General features: G+C 39.8%; 3 protein-coding genes and 2 long non-coding RNA genes across 14 annotated transcripts in view; 2 read left to right on the forward strand and 3 right to left on the reverse strand.

The window, feature by feature from the left end:
* Positions 1-21873, forward strand: part of LOC138124289 (uncharacterized) — a 176736-nt gene that overhangs the window by 51183 nt on the left and 103680 nt on the right. For all 10 annotated transcript variants that reach the window (XM_069039285.1, XM_069039286.1, XM_069039284.1 and 7 more), the window contains one exon: positions 5909-5959. In XM_069039285.1, the coding sequence (XP_068895386.1) occupies positions 5909-5959 (51 nt within the window). The remainder of the gene's footprint in view (positions 1-5908; positions 5960-21873) is intronic.
* lolal (lola like) lies at positions 527-1888 on the reverse strand. The gene is made up of 4 exons (XM_069039399.1): positions 1787-1888; positions 1695-1725; positions 1359-1561; positions 527-1308 (listed from the first exon to the last, which is right to left on the reverse strand). The coding sequence occupies exons 1-4, from the start codon at positions 1808-1810 to the stop codon at positions 1117-1119; spliced, it is 450 nt and encodes a 149-aa protein (XP_068895500.1). The 5' UTR covers positions 1811-1888; the 3' UTR covers positions 527-1116.
* Positions 5976-6625, forward strand: LOC138124375 (uncharacterized). Its single transcript, XR_011157119.1, has 2 exons — positions 5976-6383; positions 6448-6625. It is a non-coding gene; the product is annotated as an uncharacterized lncRNA (long non-coding RNA).
* On the reverse strand, positions 6617-7138 carry LOC138124377 (uncharacterized). The gene is made up of 2 exons (XR_011157121.1): positions 6984-7138; positions 6617-6800 (listed from the first exon to the last, which is right to left on the reverse strand). It is a non-coding gene; the product is annotated as an uncharacterized lncRNA (long non-coding RNA).
* The window catches only part of LOC138124287 (5-oxoprolinase), a 129410-nt gene continuing 127152 nt past the window's right edge, over positions 19616-21873 (reverse strand). The window contains exon 13 of the mRNA XM_069039273.1: positions 19616-19858. Coding sequence (XP_068895374.1) covers positions 19631-19858 — 228 coding nt within the window. The 3' untranslated portion in view covers positions 19616-19630. The remainder of the gene's footprint in view (positions 19859-21873) is intronic.

Here is a 21873-nt window from a genome sequence, read left to right on the forward strand (position 1 = left end):
AAAACGGCGATTGCGGAAGTTGCGATAAAAACTTGACTTGTTTTTTGACAATGTGGCAAGAGGAAGGTCAGATCGCTCGGCCTACTTTGCAAACTTGTCGTAGACAGGTGACGTTCCGCGGCAAATTTGAATAATTGTGGGCACCTCTGGTACGTTTGGAAAACGGGGCAAAAATCGCGGATTCGTGTGCGCGTCGAGACGCATAGGGACAATAAAGTCTGCTAATTTTGGGTACTGTTTATCAATTATTGCGTAAATATTTCTTGTACATTTGTAGATAATATTACATATCCTGTAATACGAGCATTAGCAAATTTAATATCACAAATTTATATTTTATCTACAATTTCTACTGTGACAATCATATAATAATTAGCATCATACATAATAAATTTAAAGAAATGAATGTAAATATGTGTAACTGTTGTGTGTACAATAAATAACAGCAATAAATAGTTTGTGTTGACATTAAATCCTTTCTGTGTGGTCATTTCAAAGGCAAACGACAGTAAGTAACGAACGAAAGTTCCAATGTACAACATTTTATTACAATCGAATTACACTTCTAAACAATGTTTGCAACTTAAAAAAGATCAGAATCTGTATGGTGTATGTTAAGGTATGTGGTAACAACGTGGTAATTAACATATTTCAATCGAATATCTGCAACTTATTGTAGAGGGACTATCAAAAATATATGAATTGACACTAGTTGAAATAAACCCTTATGCGTAGATATAAAACTATAAAACAAACTCATATAAAAATCTTTTACAAAACATACTCAGGAAATGAATTAATATCCCCGAAAATATATTTCTTTTTACAGTCAATTAATCTCGGACTTGAAGTACATGTAAAATGCATATCAAATTGTCTTGGTAAAACGAAATATATTACGTGCAATACAGTAATTTCCTGTAGACATACGGATAGAAAAAGTCCGTCTGTATATTTGGCAACTGCAGAAAAAAATCTATCTAGGAACATTGAGTGAGGTTCATGAGATACAATATATAAAAATTGTAGTCAAACAAAGAACGAAAAACCAAAGATTAAGGCACCGTACCTCTACAGAAAACTAATTGTAATGTGTGTATTTATTTTAAGGTCATTTTATTCACGTTTAATTGCTTGAGGGGCTTCAGCTAGTCCTTTCACTTTGAGTCTATCGGCCGTTTTCAAGAAAGCTGGCAGTTGCTCTTGGCTCACGTTCACCTCACCGGCGTACATAAACTCTAAAATTGCTTGTAAATGGCTGTACGCAACGTCTTTCAGTATTATGATGGGGTGTTTCGATGGATTTTCCTAAAACAGACGGATCTCATACACCGCGCGCGACATCGCACCGCCCCCACCTCTAGTAAGCTCTTAAAATACGGACTACATGCTGAGAGGACCATTTTGTGGGCTTTACATGTCTGTCCCTCGCAGGCTAAAGTGACGTCGGTGAAACTCTTCTCGTCCCGCAAGTGTCGAAACGACGACACCATGTTACTTTGAAAGTCGTTCCATTTTAGGAAAAACTGCTGCTGATCTGCCATTTTCGAACGGTTCCAATCTGCAACAGGCCTAACTGTTTACAAAATCACAATTTTACATAACCTAATTCTGGGGTCGATTCTGCGTGGGAGTCGGTGGGGTCGCGGGTGGCGCAACGGTCACGTGACGGGCGGTGGATTGCCGCCACTCACCTTTTTTTCCGGTTGAAATTTGGATTGGTCTCTAAAAAATGATAAAAGTTAAACAGTCATTAACATTCTGCTCTGCTAAACAATGCTATTACGCAAGCGCCAATCCGCCGATTCATACATGTGTTGACAACCTAAATTAATACGTCACGGTTGTACGTGGGCACGGGATTCGTCGAGCGCAATTGGCACACCTGCCGGTTCGGCGGCGCCAAATTCGAAATTACGGGATGAGGAATGCGTGTGATGAATCGCTGATTAGCGGCCAAAATCGATGCAGGTTGCACGTCACACGTACGTAAGTCCATTGTTCTAGTCTGTTGTGGGGTTATCTACTTGGACGAAACGGAAATTGATAAGACTCGGATTTTTTTTTAGATTTCGTTTTCGTAGAGTACCTCTGAAGAATTCGAGTTGAGTGTGAACGACTTTTGTGATTCATCATCACTCAGCAACGGTGACGTTACTTTGCATGGTCATGAATGTCCTCATCCATCTTTCTGGACTTCGGTAGAGAACATGTGTAGGTGCTGTTTTTATTGATTGTTTTTTCTTGTTACAAGAATCTCAAGGAATAATTGAACGGTCGAGGTGACCGAGGATGATTTATTTGATAATTTAGAAGCTGTCAACGATTTAGTCTGCAAGAAAATAACCTAGGCACGGAGAACTCCGAAATGAAATCATACTTAATTAGCCACAACGGTCTGCTGAGCTATCCCAGTTAATAGATTTGCATTTGTGCGGTTCCATTTAAACTCTAATTACCGTATTGTTTGATTTGCATTAAACAATATTACGAATGAAAACTAACTAAATATTGTTTTGGTGAAACAAGTCATTGAAATTTCTACATTTCTAGACGTTAATAGGTGAATGGGTGCTTCACCCAGTTGACGACCTCGACTTCGTCTCGGCTTTCAATCTCTGGGCTTAGCACAAAAAGACTCACTTCTACTCTTAATGATATAATCTACTATTTCTGTCACTGTTCGTGTTGTTATCTGTTTATACCTTCATATTTGCACGTTTTTATACCTACTTGCAGTCTCATATCTATCCTATTAAATTTTGTCTCTCTCTTGGATAATAATAAATTGTATTTACGTTTACATTTCAGTAGATTTACCTTTATTTTTTGTTTCGAATTCGTTGCTTTTTCGACTAATTGAATATAGATTAAACTATACTAAAAGGTAGTTTATTCAATTTCATGTTTGTTTTTTTGCTGTTGATTCGTCTTTCACGTAATTGTTTACAAAAACATCACCGTTTATCACTTATTATCATGTTATCGTAATTACAAAGTTAACGTGTCAATGGCTCCCCATTCGTCAGTTTAATTATTATATCAAGTGTTTGGTAATTAATAGAAAAACTACAAGAAAAACATCATAATCACAAGATTAGTTTTGAAAACTATTTGATCCTTATAATGGAGAAATTGAAATATAAAATTTTTTGCTTAGTCATTATAATAAATGTTATCATTTAGTCGATAAATAATATTCGTAATGATAAACTGATTCGGCCTAAATGCCGTGTCACCCAATGTGTGGTGGGTCAGAACATAACTAAATAACAAACTCAAAAATGCCATACTGTCAAAATTTATAATGTCTTAAATAATAATTGCTTCTATTAATAATAAAAATATCAACATGATTTGAAACGTCATTAATTGCATTTGCAACATTATCTATGAACGAGATATCTTTAGAAACGCTATTTAAAAGGGCAATCTCTTATTTATTCTACACATTTAATGTATATTTCTATATTTGGTTACGACATAACCTCTCGAATTAAATTATTATTAATTTATTTTCCAATTCGGACAGTATTTATATGAAATGCGTAAATTAATTAATTTAGATTCAGTTCAACATGGATCGTGTGAAAACGTGTCCGTTTGGCTCGCAACATTCACATCGGTTGAATTTCATAAATGCGGTCCTTTAAACGGATGTGAGTTGCATTTTTTCGCAGTGATTATTTCCGGCTTTGTCGCTATTTTAAAACGAAAAATTGTGAATAATAGTTCAAATTAGAGATGGGTGCTAGGAGTGGACAGAGAAACACCAGGGTACATAGTGAGGGAAGAGTGCAAGAGGAGCAAGCTGAGAGTAAAAGCGGGAAAGAGAGCGGCAAAGTTCGAGGACAGAATGGGCGGAAGGGAAGAATGCAGGATACTGACTGAGTGCTATAGAGAAAAGAAAAAGAACGCGGATGAGAAGGAGAGAGAGAAGTACTGTAGGAGGAACGGGTATGCCAGAGAGGAAGTGGAAAGAATGAGAGCGGAAGGAAGATGGATGTGTGCGGAGCTGAGCGAGAGGGACAGAGATACGGACAAGCAGGAGAGAAGGGAGAGAATCAGAGAAGCGAGGTACAACAGGGAGTATGAAAGGTGCGTGACAGAGGATGTTCCGGTGTATCTGGGGAGAGAGAGCACGAAAGAAAGGAAAATGATGGCGAGATTTAGATGTGGGAACGAAGAGAGAGAAAATAAGTACTGGATGGAGGAGGAGGAAAGAATGTGCAGGATGTGCCGTGAGGAGAGAGAGACGATCGAGCACATGTGGAGAGGATGCGGTGAAATGAGAGAAAGGGAGGAAAAGGAACGGGGAGAAATACTGAACGAAGACGGAAGAGAGATAGGATGGATGAAAGAGGTATGGAAGAGGAGGGAAAGGATAGAGAAGGAGAGGGGTGGGGAATAAAAGAAAATGTAGGTTAATTTAAAAAAGAAAAAAGAATGATTTTGGAATTGTAAGTTTATTTAGAACTGTAAAGTATAGGAATGCTTTAAAGCCCGTAGGGTGAAATAAAGTAAAGTAAAGTAGAAAAAAAGAAAGTAGTTCAAATTAAATTTATACACAAGGAAAGATGTCGTGTCTCCGAAATAAAAAGGGCGCTCAGTGGAGTAGGATTTGACGAGATTATTTAACACCGTGAAAAACATCTTGAAGAAAGTTTATTAAAAATCGCGTGTCTATTTTTTTGACACCTGCTATATATTAAAAATCCATTTAAAAATGCACCCTAATCATCGGTGTAATTCCCTCGGTTCGAGTTTTCGGCGATAATACCTCCTCCGCATCCGCAGACCGTGGCACCGCTCCCCTGAACTCCATTTTTCCATTAATTCACGTAATCACTGATGCGAAATGCGACGTTAGTTTTACCAAGCAAAGTTTTAGTGGGTCGTAAAATGAGTTTGAAGCGGGAAAATGTTTTAGTGTGCTTACCAGAGTTACCTGATCCACTCATCCCTTGTTACCTCGTTTAGATATGGGAGTGTATGCTCGGCTACAAACCGTGCACCGGAAATGCGTTTGACAGATATGTGTTCACGTTGATGTTTTAAGCTCGTTGAATGTAATTAAAGAGAATTTAAAATTAGCGGAGTAACTGGTCGATGGTTTTGAAAAAAGCACGATCGTGAATTTTTTAAAGGGATCCTCGTGTCCGCTGGCAGTTTTTGTCAAATGTTTTACGTTTTACGAATTTTTCGATACAGGTGAAACATTGCTTTATCGAGGAACGGATTTTTGAGTATATTTACGAAATGAATTTTTATTGTCGATGTTTTGGCGAAGCTGAAATTATTGATGTTATGACGGTTTAAAACCTATCGAACTCGAGCTTATTGAGAAATTTAAAAATTGAGAACGGTGCCCATTACGACTTACAAATAAAAATAATAACTAAATAAAAATAATAACTGAGGTCGCTAGAAGTTTCAGGTAACGTCGTTGAAAATCCATGAAGAAGCTTCAACTTCTGACGTTGATATCTGAAAATGAGTGAAAATGACAAATCGACCCGAAATTGGAGATGTTCACTTTATAACGCGATAAAAAAACTTATTAGGATTTTTAAAGTACCGAACGAGTGTATTTGTAAGCTTTGAAATGAATCTACATAATGATTCTGGAAAATATAAAGAAATTGGTTATTTTTTATATTCATTTCGTTAAAGAAATCTGAAATCTGTTGTGCAACATGGAGGTTCGGTATCGGGGAAAAATTCCGTAGCTGCATGATGTGGGGTGATTAAAAGGGAATTTAGTTGTGTATAACAGATTGCGGGTGTCGACAAAATTGACACGCAATTTTTAATACAGTCGACGTATAACCGATGACCCGCATTGTACATTTTTTTTTTCAAATTCAACAAAAATACCCGAGATTACATTGAAATATCTCTTTTTCAGGGACATTTATCACTCCTGCGTCGAAAATATGGAGCCTGCAGCCACAGTTCTGTGAGTAAAATTTTCTATTCGCCATTTCGGATAAGCAACATGACCTCTGGCGGTGGAAAGTCGAATCACCGAAAATTATCGCTTAATACGTAGCTAATGGCAAAAATAACATGATGAACGGTGTAGGGGTCACAGGTACGGGGGTTAGTGACAAAAAGTGATGTTACAATGGGCAAAAAGAAAGTAGATAAAACCAAGTGTTGTGTCCATGGTTGTCACACACGCAGAGCGAAAGACAGAGAGACCAGCTTTCATTACTTTCCACGCTAAAATAGTTGTAAAGTGCAAATCATAAACCTTTTTGGCGGCAAGGAAAGTATAGACAGAAGAAATGCTTGGGACAAGGTTTTGTTATTGAGAAAACCTGCAAGACGGCATATGCGAGTATGCGGAAAACATTTTTTACGTGAAGATTTTATAAATCGTAAGTTCCACGAATTTGAGGTTAAAAGTTTGTAGTTTATTCTACTTTTTTCAATTCCACGCAGCATTTCCCAAAAATTGCGATTGAAGGAATTTGCTGTTCCTTCTCAAAAGTTATCCAAAGGACACACGACACAGACACAGAGAAAGTTTGCATCAAAAATTACAGGCAAAGTAGACTGTAGTGCACTTGACATAATAGGTGAGAAGGTAATTGTATGAAATAAAAAGACATTTAGTTTATTGATGTATTTTTATTGAAAACTTGTTGCTGTAAGTAAAATTTAATTGAAATTTAACGAAAAAACTCTAAAATTACCTGTACTGCATCCCATCACACTGTACCACACATCGACTGTCAGCAGAAGCCTCCAAGTATTTAAAAATTGTAGCTAACCGAAGAAAAGCCTTCCTGTAACTGAAATATCAGCATATAGTATGTTTTCCACTTTTTAAAAGACTTTCAATGTTTTGAAAACAAAATATTTAATGCACCATAACCTATCTTTACGCCTCTATTTATTTTACGCCTGTTTTACGAAATTACATCATAATCTTTGATGCTTACATTAAAAAATGTTACTTTAAGGAATACACTTACCTTACTGAAAAACACACTGCACACAATTAACAAATAAAAGAGTTTTGGACACAAAAATTAACACGTAAACAAATGGAAAATCTCAAAAGGAGGATTTTCGATCAGCTGATTGTCAGAACAGCAGCGCCCTCGCAGTAGTCGAAATCGCGAATAGACAAGGTGCTCTTTGGAACCTATTTATTTGAATCTAGATTACTGAAAAAAAAAACCGTTTGGTACAATTTTTTTAGTAAACAAACAATTATTTCACAACAATTTTCGTTCAAAGTTTCAGGTCGATTTAGTTCTATACTTCGTTCACTTGAGCTGTACATGGTAAAAAAGCACGTGATTTCCGCCTGTTTGTTCGCTACTGGACAAAACTAGGCAAAGATGGAACGATAAAAGACAGACAAGTTTCCGGCATGTTCGTTTTCAGTGCATTATTTGCTTAGTTGATCTTGTTATAAAGGGATCCTCTCCAATTGAGAAGCGACCACGGAAAAGTTTCACAATTAGTTCAAAGAAAACGATTTCAAAATCTGCCAATGATCTATTTCTTTGTTGACTCACTCTTCCGTAACTCTTGCGTGGTGTGCACGTGATTGTTATATTGCTTAAGTGAACGGAGTATAATTTGAGGAACTGAACTATTTTTATTTATTACCGTTAAAGTCCTTTTGTATTCTGATAAATTTGATTCGAACGAGTAGTTAATAGTTAGCCCACAAGAGCTGAATTATCGAGTTTTAAGATTACAAATGGTCCTCCCAGTCGAGCCCCACCTGCGCACCTCCGAGCTTACAAAGAATCGACTCCAATTCAATTTTTTCCATACAAATGACCCTCGCGACCAGGAAAACTTGGAGAGTCTTAATAATTTTTGTCAACTTCATATATTAATGTGTATCGTTCCGTTGGTTTTGGTATTTTCCCTGGGAAACCGTGGGATTTCGGCCATAAATCAAAAACTATGGTTGATTCTTAAATGTTTAACCGACATTAAGGAAATGTAAGTCGGTGGAGAAATACAAATTGGAAAAGTTTGCAGGATGGATTCTATAAATATGTTAACAATGTTATCTCGGTGCCTCCGAATGAGCCCAGATCGAGAGCGCCTTTGAGATTTATGGACAGAAGGAAAATTTTCGAAACGAACGCGAAAAACTATCGCAGATGTGCTTCGCGTTTCGGATGCACACGGAAGTGTGTTTTATTTAAAGTATTTAAACGTTTCGCGCGAGCGGCGTCTAATCCCCGGAATGATCGCGTCAAGGGGAGTTTTCAACCGAATCGAAATAACTCGCGAGTGCAGACATTTGTTGCTGAGTATTTGAAATTTTTTCGCCTCCCATTTAATTATGCAAATCCCGCTCGTGCTAATCATTTTGGACGTTCAAGCGGTGGAGCGGTACGAACAACAAAAGAGCGACTTGTGCGGGTGGAGACGGCGTACGTTTCAATAAAACGAGATCAAAAGATGACAACAAAGTTAAAAGAAAGCAAATAGAATAGTAAAACGTCTGCGATAACATGAAATTTGTGATTCAAAGCTTTCATGTCGTTCAAGCATGCTGTAATTATGTTGATTATGAGCATTTTGGGGGAAGATCTTTCCACAATATTTTGTGCGAATGCAAACACCGCGTTTAATACAATAGTATATTACACTATAAGTGATGAAAGTGCCTGATTTTTCAACGAGCAATACATTATATACTCACGAGCGCCAGCGAGTGAGAATACGAGTAGTATTGCGTGTTGAAAAATCGCACTTTGATCACGAATTGTGTATACTATTTTTTCCAACGTCGCCTATTGAAAATGAGTCTCAATTTTAAATTTCTTTATAATTATTTCACTCCCCTATTTTTTGAATCTTCCGGCTCTGGAGTTTCAATTAATGCAAATAACAGTGTTTTTAATTTTTTATATTAATAAGTAGGTAGTAGATTGTTAATGTAGTAGATTGTTAAATAAATTTTCCTCACTAGTGAGTTTACTTTCTCCATTTTCCTCACTAGTGATGCAAACGCCTATTTTCCTCACTAAATTGAGTGATGAAAGTATCATTTTCATAAGCGATGTTGGAAAAACTAATTACTTATTTCTTTGATACCTACGTAATTTTTTCGGGGAAAACATCCACGTTTAATTTTTTTGGAGTAGTTAATTAGGAAACAAAAAAAAAACAAGTGGAATTAAAAACGTTCGTAATTTGTAGGTATAGATTCCAGATATGTCAGAGTCATTTGTCTACTTTTATTAATCAAATGGTACCAACAAGATGCCAAAACAAAGTCATTAATGGCACAGGGGTGTGAACATGTTACACTGAAGAGCCGCACCCGTTGTGCAACGTTCGAAACATTATGGAAATTTTAATTCTCTTAATGGTCGATTCACGTACATAGATATTGTGCATCTCCATTCATTTTAGCTTTTAAAAATTGGATTGCAGAATTTCACAACATTTCAATTTTCCAATCCCTCAATTGATACGCTTATCGTGCGATAAATCCTATCTACGTTTGGAATAATGTATGATCAAGAGCGGCTGTGGAAAACAAAAGATTTGAAAACGTATGGCTTAACTTGAATATTACAGTCCTAAATGTCATTATTAGGATAGTTGTCATGGTCGTGAACGAAGATCAAAAATGGCGTTGGTTTGAGAACGGTTCCTATTTGAATGAGTCACCATTGCCAACACTAAGTCGCCATCCTGTAGATAATTAGGTTATGCGAATGTTAATCTGTGGTTATGTGTAATAAAATGAAGCTGCGTAATAGTATATTGTGCAACAAGGTTGATAAATGACACGAGACACGAGCGCGAGCGTAGCGAGTGTTTAATAAAACGCGTGACTAAGAAGTTTATAATTTATAAACGAGTTGCATACTATACTTTTTCTAGGAAACGTCAAATTACCAACTTGATGCGTGTCCAAAAAAATCAAGGCGTGTTTAAAGAAACTTCGAGCGTGTTTAATATGTCGAAAATGCCCGAATGGACATCAAGTCGTGACTAATGAGCAATGGTATTTAAAGTGACGTTTTATACACTATTTGTGAGTGCAAAATGTGACAATTTACAGAAGGGAGTAGAAAAAGACAATTTTCTACGTAACACGTGGGATTATTAATTCACTCGTGTGATTATTTAGTCAAACTCAGTCTGGAGCCTCGTTGTCCAAACTTCACATGGGTGCGACAATGCTCAATAATCCTACTTGTTGCTTAAATTCATAATTATCAACGAGCATCTCGTGTCGTTTCTTTTTCATGGAAATAAAGAAGTTTTTCTTCTCGGCTCATAAGAATGCAACAGTTTGTCAGGTGCAACTCCACGTTGCATAAAATGACTTCTTCTTTGCGACGTGATTTTGGTTTTCGTCGTTAAATCAATTGTTTTCTAGGTCACTTTATCATTTTAATGCTCGCGTCTGCACATTCGAATAAGATGCAGAGCCTTGTTCGTACAGAGACGTCGCCGTCGTTTCTTTATAATACTCCCCGTCGTGGGTGTTTTATTTTGATTTTTTCTTTCCATTTCGATGGTTGTTGTTTCGACACACAACCAACCGAACAACCCCGCATTCGGGTGTATCGTAATAACGATAAAAGGCTTTGGCGGGTTGTTTTTTCACCGAGCAAATATCTTTACTTTCCCATCAGATGATTACGAGTTATTTGCCTATTAGTTGATAGGTTTATCTTGTCATCGCTCTTTAATCACGAAATTGTCCATTTCGCCGTTGCCACGACATTGTTTCATGACCTTTGGAATTAACGAAATGACAGATGAAACCTAATTTAATCCCATCGGTGAGTTTCGCTTTCGTTGTCTCGTTTATGGATAGGAAAACATTTTTGACGAGCGGACTTTCCCTTTTTGGCTGTCGTCACGTCTCGATTCTGCAAAAATCTCGTCGTGACATTTTTGTTTTCTCGCATAGGACAAAAAAATAAGTATATATAGGACGAGAGGACGCGATAATGAGCCGACCGAGTCCGAATCTCCACATCGCCGCAGGATCCTCACAGATGCGTGCACAGGACTGGTGCAGGAACGGCCAGTCGTGCGGGAAGCTCTGCAGGAAGTGGATGTAGCAGGCGTCGCGACGTAGGCGCGTGATAGTTCGCGTAACGACGTTGTGATATGGAGTTTAATTAAAACCCCCTCCGAACCGGCAGGTATTTTTTCGCGAGTACCCGTGTTTAATTTGGGCCCGGGTCGGCGGCGTGTTCACCTGAGGGTTCTAGGGGGAAGTTTTGAGAAATGTGATTATTTGGTGGTTGGCACGGAAGTGTTGAAACTTTAGATTGAAAATGGTCGGAGGTATGCCCTCAGGTTGTCGTAAAAGTTGCGGTTATTGCTGAGGAGAATGCAAATTTTTCCGGTAATTTAAAAGGGCCCAATAAATTTCCGAAGTTTTCGGGGTGTTTTGCATAATTTAGGTTTGTCGCGGGGGCCATAATTACCCGAAGAATCACAAGCGATACAGTCGGGGACGGCGAAAAGTGCGTCCGTCTTGATGTATATTTAGTTCGGTTCGTACCTTCACACACTTTATATTTATAGCTCGTACAGTTCGCGTGAAACTAATTAAATGGAATGACAGTGAAGTGTTGAATGTACTTGTCCTGATGATATCAAGAAAATGCTGTGCCCCGTTCGTATGGCGTAAGTAACCAAAAAAATACAGTTTCATCGCCGCAACCCCGAATTAATTAAACCGGAAAACGGGAACGCGCAAATAAACGCACCCAACTTATTTAATTTTATTGTTAATAATTAACCGAACAATTTTCGAGCTGAACAAACGCCGGTCCGGCCGCCGCTCCATCCCGGATAATTAAATGATCATTATTTCGCCTACGATAACCCTTTCGTTCGATCAAAATATTCAATATTTGCGGGAAAAATCGCGCCAGCGTCCTAGAACCTAGACGTCACTTCGAACGGCACAACCCCCAAGTATCGTAAGACGGTCTCGGGAGAGTTGTCATCAACGTGGATGGAGCGTTCGGGGCGAGGAATGACCCTTATTTAAGACAGCTGTCTTGCCGAGGGTAGATTTTCGAACGGGGGGGTAATTAGAGAAGGGTTGCGGGCGACGCCGTTTTGCCACACATTAAGGTTGGTTTGCGGTTATGGACTTCATGTTTCCCAGATTTGTCACAGTTGAAATTCAGTTAATCGGGCTGGTCGGAGAGAACCCTTCGAGAATATCGGGTTGTAAATCTCGCGGTAATGGTTTTGTTATAAACCGGAAACAACCAAAGAATAAATCTGTTTTTAATAACTTAACCGACTTAAATCTACCCGTCGTCGTTTTGTGCGGATTATCGTCGAGTTCTTTCAAATTTACTGATTAAGCAATTATATTATTTTATTACGCAAAAAGGTTACTTCAAAACAGTATCAAATTATAAACGGGCGCTGAAATAAACAACGGAATAAAAGTGAAATAATTCACTGACGAAATTACGATTTTTTTAAATTTTGTTGGTTGTTATGCAGTAGGCAAAAAAATACAACAAAGTAAATACATATGTAGAATGTATAATTATGTTGGTTATTATTTTTGTTTCATTTTTAGATGTACACCAGTCAAAAATCACGCGAAAACTTGTTTTCTCCAAAAACCAGCCAGCAGGAATTTTTGTGGCTCTTGTTTTATCCAAATATTATATTCACGTTTTGTCCGTCCTGGCTGGTGCATTTCAAATTACTTAATATCTAAATCTGCCAAGACAAATCGTATCTGAGAGTTCTGCAATATTATTTGCTCCTGCAAGACTGGAATTTCCCATTTCGAACGTATAAAATTGGAGAATTCTTCCTTGAAAACGCTCAAGTCGGAAAATATTTTGGTTTGAATATCTGGACGAAAACGTCATCTTTTCGTCAAAGCATTACTTTTCGTCCTAGGCCGAAAAATATTTTTCGTCCGCTATGTTGTTAAACAATGAATAACGTTCAACAATCGACAACAGTTACGTTGTCAATAACACCTTGGCAACACTCAGGGTTGTTAAGGAAGTTTTTAACAGACCGCATTTTGCAAAATTATGGATCAAACGTCACTTTGACAACGGAATTAAAATTTTTACGAGTGTTTTTATTGCAATCGGCTAAAATAGTTATTTGTATATCAAGGATGCGAAATCGTACTTTGACGAACCGAGAGAAAAATTGTCGTCAAGGCCGCTTTGCGGCCGAGACAAGACAATCTCGAGGTCGTCAAAGGATTTCGTAGCCAAGGTGTACACAACATTTTGTGTGCAACCCGAAAATTTGTAATAAAATTGTCAATAAAAATAAAGTCGGCCTACATGTCGCCATGTCGCTATGGAAACGACATAAATAAAACAATTCGCTTTGAGAAAAATTGCAAAAATGTCCGAAGAAAATTACGATGTTTCAGTTCCGTGTACTCATCCAGAGTTAAAAAAATATTATAAATTGTGCAGTGTCGCATTTGAAACCTGAAAAATCGAAACGGCAATATGAAAAATGTTACAGTGACTTTGAGACTGATGTAACAAGAAGAATGTGAAAACCGTGTCGGATAATGTTGTACTGGCTTACCTATTTATTGGAATTTATTTATTGTGGAAGGTGAATGTTAAGTTCTGTTATGCTACGTTGTATCATCTGCTCCTTTTTAGGTTATTTTAATCGTGGAAATATCAGGAGCCCTGCAAAGACACAAATAAACCAAAATGTCTGTTGATGACATTCAGGAAATGTTACGAGATATTTCTCTTTTTGATCGGTGAAAAATTAACCAAAATTAACCTAATTCACATGTGTATGTTTCCTATAGATGATAAATCGATAATGGGGATCTTTCTTATCGACTCATGCGGCTGTTTCATTTGGCGGAAATTTCAAACCGGATGAAAATTCTGTACTAATAGTGGCCGTTCGTGACACAAAATCAAACTTTAACGGTAACCAATCCAGATTTTGTAAGATTACACTGGAAATATGCAGATAGATATGTTGTAATTGTAATAATAAATAAATATAAACATGACTTTTACTTTTACGACCGTCGTCAAGGCAACGGCTGCGAAATTCAATTTCGCGGCCTGTTGTACGCACACGAAGTGCTCATTTCGCGTACGGTTGCACACAAAATAATGTATGATACATGGACGAAAACAATATTTCGGACTTATTGCTGTTGCTGGACTCGGCTTTGCCTCGTCCAGCAATACATTTTTTCTATTTTCTATTTCGTCCTTATAACATAAATAACTCTCGTATGATCAAAAAGTCTTTGGATCAAGGGTGCCCTGGAATTAAGAAGTTATCTATGAAATTATTTACATATTTCAATTATTTTTGACATTTAGTTGACAACTTTCAAGTTAGCAGCAAAATGTTTCAAAGAGAACATAAAATTTTTATTATTAAATCATACTACAGTAATGGAAATCGTAGTGAAAATAGTAATTGGGTTTACTCGTCTCGTTTATGTTTAAATGAGTTCCATGAGACATTAGCTCTACTTTAAAGTACACATAAAAACTACGGGCAGATCCAGACTTTTTGATCATACGATATTTCATCATGTTAATTTTAAAAAAACAAACAAAAATGGCGCGTAGATGTCGGTCATCAGTTCATCACGATCAATTTTCCGATGTTTTTATATAAAATTCGTGCGACTGTGTTCGTCTTTTGTGCAAAATTAAGAGATTTAAAATTGTTCTCGTCTCGAGGGCGAACCAAGAGGAAACACCTGACAGCTTCTGCATGAGCCGCGTTTAAGAAGGTATATTTTGGCTTTTTAATCTCGTTCTGTTTAATTCAGCGACAATCTTCATGATGCCGCTCCACCGTCGGCACCGCTTTAATAAATAATAATTCGTGCAGGTCCTCGCGTCAACGTTTTGTAAACTCGGCGAGGTGCTAAATTCTTTTTAAAATCTCCTGGAGCTTCTCGAGATGCTCACTTAGATATTATAAATATTTCAGCGTTCTCGCCATGCTCGACATAATTCGCACTTCGTTCTTCTGGATTCGATCGGTTTCTTAAGTCGTGGTCCTCTTCGAGACAAACCCGTCGGTTGTTTAATTTAAAATTGATAAGGGAAGGACGTGCTCGACCACATCTCGCCGTCAAGTGCAAATAAACCGACGGCATTGTCGGCAAGTTTCCCGACAAAGGAGGAACTTAAATCATACGGGGGTAGGTAGTAAATAGGCGCTGCAAACTTGTTGCAAAAATTCCTGCTGCCAAACGACAGACTAATTTGGTGGGTTTGCATTATTACCTTCGCATGCCGGGAATTGTTTATAATTTTGATTAGTCTTTGTGTTGGCGGGGTCGCATTGTAACCGTGTGTGCTCCGCGAGCTGCGAATTAATTGAAATTCATTTAAGAAGCGACAAACTGTACCAAACTAATTCCCTCAGAGTGACAGCTTTTGAGAAAACTCATCCGTGCTCCGATTAGGAGGTCTTTCTGTTGTGCCGAAGAGAACCCGATGGAAGTTGCTCTACCTGTTCCCGACGCCGGTTTAATGGAGTACAACGTTCCCCACTGCGAAAGTTTCCCCGCACGGCACAGGGTCCCGGCAATAAATATAAATTCGCATCGTGTTTATCCGATTTCTTCGGAGAAAATCAATCGGTGTTCGACGTTCGCCGTTTTATTAATAATTATTGCAGACGGCAGAAGCTGTTTTTCAATGTATCGAAACGTTTGTATTCGGCCGGGGAAGTTTTATTCGATGTCGTTATTCCGAACAGGCAATAAAAACATCGACAACTATCATTTCGGGGCTATTCTGTATCGCCACCAGAGAGCGCTCTTCAATCTTTTCCGCCAACACGCCGACAGAGAAAGAAATCGGAAGTCGTTCCCCCTTTTGTGGCGCTCGCTCCTCCAGGAGTAGCGGTGACTGGAAATCACAACACATTATTAGATATAATTTCCCACGGAATAAAAAGCGCCTCTCGCGCAATTCACGATCTTTTGATGTTTATTATCGTTACGTGTTGTCGTCGCGGTGCTGGATTATGGCGCAGAAATGAAGCGGGAAAGATCGAATATATAATAAAAAACCGTTTTAGGCGACGCGGATTTGGGGGCGGCGGAAAAATGACGTCGTAAAAACAATTACTTTGGAAGAAAAAAAGACAAGACGGAGGAGAAAACAAACAATATCGAACAGGGGAGGTTCCGTTTCGACTGTGTGATCGACTCCCTCCTGGCGACGGTAATTAATTATTTTCGTTGCGTTTCGGGATCGCGCCCAAATTGTCAATCGGTTTAGGGAAAAGGGCATTAAGAGAACGCGATTTATCCAAACCGGAATCGAGGAATTGTGGCTTCTTTTATTCAGGAGGGGCGCGATTGAACGCCCAAAGTTTATAGACAAAGTGCTCGGGGACCGAACGGGAATTATGCAAAACGACCAAACAGAATATTGGCCCGATTCGTTAAACCCGATGATCAATAAAACATGAAACGCGAGGCGAAAAGGGAAACGTCAAGGTCCGAACGAGAATGTGGTTTTTTGGGAATCTTTAAACGGGGCAAGACGGTCGCGGATCGCGAAATAATTAGTTCTGTCAAGAGAAGAAAACTCTTGGCGTCAATCGGAAAGATGCGCCGCGGTTAAGGGTGGATTTTTTGGGGTGCTAATTACCACCACATCAAGCCCTAATTGTCTCCATCGACCGATTATAATTGAACCGGCGTCATTAACTGTGCAAGGGCGGATTGAATGGAAGCGTTTAATGGGGCTCGTTGCCTCCGTCCGAGTAAAAACACCGGTACACGTCGTTATTAATAGAAGAATCCCCGACCGGGGAGGGCCGCCATTAAAAATAAATTCGAGCACGAGAGGAGGGATTTTTTCTTTTAATCACGATGCAGTTTCAATGACCCCAGAAGATAAAGCCCTGCGGCGTCGTTTTTCGAGTGTCTTCGTCCTCCCATTAATAGCTGAGCAGATGCAACTCGCGTGCAAGGTCGCGTCTATTTCGAGAGATGAACGCGACGATAACGGACGGTGTGACGGCGTCACGTGATTTTTCGATAGGGGGTGAGGGTGTTATTAAAAGTCGTAAAGCCGCAGCGGTCGTTCCCATAAGCAATTTAGGGCCCCATTAAGCGCACAGGTAGTGCCGGATGTGCCTGTGCAAATCCTCATTACAATGTATAGATAACAGACTAAATAGAGTAAATCAAGGGCTGAATTTATTTTATTGACATTCTAATTGGGGCGTATTATGTTCCCGGGGTAACTTAACGACTTTGCAAACTTGGAGATAATGCCGGGGAGATTCCGTTATTTTGGGACGCAGGTATCATACTTTCGGAAGTTGGACGGAATCTCGCAGGACACAAATCAACCACCCTAATTGGGGTTGCACCGGTCGGGTGCAGGATGCATCCAGAATTCGTTAGCACTCTTAGCGCCTCTCGCAAGGTAACGTAACGTATCGTTCTAATTTTCCTTAACGATCGTCGCAAATCGAGTTGTGCACTGTTTATGAAGTTGCCGAATGGCAATTTGAAAACGGCTGTTTTATGAATGGCTCTTGGAATAGCTTCTAAAAAAAGGACGTTCTGAAGCGGCGTTGTTTACAAGTGCTCCGTTTCGGACGTGATTAAAGTTTTTGTCGTCTGCTGGAATTTTTGCCATTTTCTATTTTTAATTAGGTCGACAACTAGGCGAGCTGTAACTGCTTACGTTAAGTAATTAGCGCTCGGTGGGAAACTGTGTAACTTTACCAGACGGAGACCTAGTTTTGCAGTGGATGGTGCGACTCTTCGTCGATGGAGGTGTCGAGCGACGTCGCACTATCGCCGATAAATCTCGACTTCAAAGAAAGCGAAATTAATTTTCGATCAAATTAACTTTCCCACTTCTGATGAACGTTCGCGCGATAAGTCTTATTAAAGTGAGTGCACAGCTTAAACATCGACTCAGTTTCTTTAACGGCAATACATTAGGGACATAATTGAGTTCATAACTAAGATCAATGGGGGCTTAACGGTGAACTCGAGTAAGTCAGGCCCCGCTGCCGTTCGGGGCTCAAGTTGAATTGCGGTTGGCCCATTATGAACTAACTAGTGGAAGATGTTTTGTTTCCCAGCAACACAAACGAAGTAGGTGATCCCAGCTCGTTAAACGAACCGAGAAGGAAATCTCCACGTCCTGCGGCGGTCGGAAAAGCGACGGCCGCGGACGACGATCCGGTTTGCATTTTTGTCATTTCCACGTGAAAAATGAACACGTCCGTTGGCGTCAATAAAAAAAATTGACACGATAACTCGGCGGGCGCGCGCGAAAAGAGCGTCTGTGCTTAAAGGAAGGGCCTTCCGGAGTTGGTAAAAGCCCCGATAAAAATACAAGTCACGTAATCCGGAGTTTCGGACATAATTTCCCGGAGCAAGAAAATTCGCATGGAAAGGGATGTGCGGGCCCTTGACGTGTAATGGTGTGTCGGATTAACGCGAAAACACACATATTACCGGAAATATCGCCTCCGTGTTTGCCGTCGCGTCCTGTTTGTCCTGTACAGGACGGGTTTCGAGTCACGAGCTGCGGCCCAGGATGTCCTCGGCTCGGAAAAAAATTCAATATCTGGTCGAAACGAGCGTCATCGGTTATTTAGAAAGTCTAATCGGCGAGAGGCCGCGTCCTGGACGGCGTCCAAACGGCGAAACAATGGGATTCCATCGAAGGTTAAACGTGGTGGGGAGGTGGAGGATTCCGGAAGGCAGGGGTTCCATTAGATTTTTCCGCAACTGTTCTTTCACGTTATAAATAGGGCCGACCGTGCCGTTAAAGGGTTCCCTGATTATACAACCTCTGACAGTCCTTTACCGTTGACACTGAATACATCTAACCCAATTGCGGTTTAGACATAAAAGCACGCGGAAGCTCGATGGGAATTTTCAAAATGCGACCGACGCCCCCCGGCGCCTCCGCCACTTGTACACACTTTGTTCGTCGAACACGGTATTAGCTGGTCGTGTTTGCGCGAATTAGCGTTTTCGAGATTGTGCCGCCCCCTTTGAAGAATGTCCTCCGCCGCCGACGGTTTACTTTCAATTTTGAGACGTCGCATCGTGATTACTCAGGATCTAATCCGGGAGATAGTTTTCGAACGATCGGAATGAAGTTGTTGCGAACAATTTTAGTGGGACGGAGCGAAAGTAAATTAAACTCATTCGGTGCTGTCATCCATCATTAAAGTTCACCCAACTCCCAACTTACATGGACCGTATGTAAATTATGTAACACGAATTACGAAGTGGTCTGAACTTGGATTAAAAACTCCCGAGCTAAACTCTTCCGTCGAGTTGAGTGGAGTTCGCATGTACACGGTGATCCGTCGAACTTGTCTTCGTTCATTCCGGTTTCTATACGAACACACTAACTGAAAGCGTTAACTATTTAGCTGGACGGCTCCGTTCTCGAGTGATTTTAACTAGAATGAGATTCTCTTCGTCTTTTATTATGTTAATTGATGTTTTCTGTTAATTACATCTCGAGCGATGCAACTTTCTAACTGGATGTAAAGTTTTCCGAGCTGCAATTTCACCAAGTTGATCTAATTTATGCAAAATGGATCTGCTCTTGTCCAATTTTTTAAACTTTCTTGTTTTAGCACCAAGACTATTCGTTTAGCTGTCGTTATAAAATAAATAGCTTTTTTTTGTTTCAACAATTGTATAATTATTTACATTGTTTATCTGGAATTGAAACCCCAGGTCAGTCGTGGGTGATGTTTTGTTGAATCCGGAGCTGACTAAATCCTTCTGAGTAATAGCTAAGGTCCACTCCGCAAACATGTAAAGAATTTTCAGCAGACTCTTGGCGAGGCTGGTTGTGGCCGTTGGAACGTTGCATTCCTGAAAAAATCAAATTTTGGTAATTGTAAAATTTTTTAAACCGAAAAAATGCAATTTGAGGAGAGAAATGCAGTACTATCGGAGCTTTGTCTCATTTTCAAGACGAATCGTGGCAACTAGATTACGAGTATCTTATTTCGAAGTGTTTTCGAAAATTTTACTTGAACCGAATTTTCAAAAATTGTCGAAAAGGCGTCGCGTCGGTGCGAATTCGGCTTGGGAAATTAATTTAATCTTTGTTCATATTTAGCAGCAACGCACCAGGTAACGTTTAATTTTTCCTCGTTTACGGTCAGGAACGGCACAAAAAGCCCCACGTGCCCCTGGGGGCGGCGACAGAAGCTGCACGTTTTTAATAAGCCGAGTGTACACGTCAAATATTTATTTTGAAGTCTAATGGGAACGTCTACAAGGAAATTAGGAATTAATTGCATTTTTAGCGGAAAAAACATAAATTGCTTTCGCGAAATGAAAAATAATTACAGAAACGATGTCGAGTTGCCGATGGCAAAAATACCTTTGTTGACGGAAGCGGAAATATTTCTTCGATTAAATTGCACGTTTGCCATTTTAAAACGGTGCAGGACGTGTTCGTCTGATTGATGGAAATAAAATTTGTCGGCGTATTTGTTCGGTGACGACACGAATTCGGCGCAACGAAGAGTTTAAGACCATGCAGGATCTGACGTGTTCCGGAATTATTCTGAAAATGTAAATTACGTCTCCATTTCGGAGTTGTTGTATGTTTTGCAGCGTTATATTTGGTCCGTTGACAGGTCTGTTTTTCCACACTGGCCTGTCTTTACGTGTTCCAACCGAACCTAAATAAACCAGCGAAAGTAACTGGTGAGATCTCTTCTAAATAATGAATCGTAATAAACAAATACGTGTGTTTAAAGATAAAAGAGCGTCGGCGGTAGCTGGAAAAGTCCTTGCACAGTCAAACAGTCGGGATTGAAATAATAAATAATTCGGGACGTGGAGCACACATCCGGGGTGAAGACATTCCAGATTTGCAACGAGGGTTATTGCACGTTTCTCCCATAAAGGACAGCTGCCAGGACAGATCATGATAAGATGCAATCATCCCGAGAAACAAATTGTTCGTATCTGATCGGCACTCGGAACATGTCGGCCGAGGGCCGGGGGCGGCAAGAACAACCCTTTTCGACGTCGATCGTCCGAGGGCGCGAGAACGATGACGAACGATCGCGTTCAAAAGAGGAACGAGCCGCCCCCCTCGCCGCAGTTTATAAATCAGCATTCAATTTGGTATCAGCCCGGCGAACGGCGAAACTATCTCGGTTATAAATCTCCGTGAAGAAACTAGACGTATCTCCAGATATGTTACAAACACAACGAGCAAAACCGAATGCAATAAATATAGAGGGTGTGTTCTTGCGCGGCGCCCGGAGCGGGATATTAGCCGGATTGATCTCAATAAAACAAGTGGAGGAGCGTTATTGCCGGAGCGGATGTGCAAGGCTTGTCTCTTTTACTCGCAGGGTTAATCTCGCAATTCCGCCGACAAGATGCGAGAACAGGTGAATTTACGAGCGAGGGGATGGCTTTATAATCGTCTCGGCTCGACGACGATCCAGCCCCGGCCAAAAATTCATCAAATCATTAAGGCCGACTCGTAAACAAGGAGCGATCAGCGGCGCGTATGCAGAAATCGAATTTTCCAACTTGTTGGCTTTTATCGGACGATCTTGATATAGTGTTTATGGATTTCGAACCTGAGCGGCAGTCATTTGGGTAAGCGCAGTTGGGGGAGAAGTCGATGCAGAGACTGTTTGAAAGGCGAGAAATAGACGAAAAGGAAAGTGTCTGGAGTATTGATAAACTCCCAATGGGGTAATGTGATTGGATTTCTGATAACGACAACGAAAGTAGATTGATTACTGGAACACCAAAATGGAACGGTATTTTTTCTTATTTAGGTAAAATCGACGAACATTTCGCAGGCCCATTACATTACGCAATGATTTATGGTGGTGCCGGTTCAGGTTAAA

The sequence above is a fragment of the Tenebrio molitor genome, chromosome 2 (genome assembly GCF_963966145.1).
Source record: "Tenebrio molitor chromosome 2, icTenMoli1.1, whole genome shotgun sequence".
In the NCBI taxonomy this organism is placed as follows: Eukaryota; Metazoa; Arthropoda; class Insecta; order Coleoptera; family Tenebrionidae; genus Tenebrio; species Tenebrio molitor.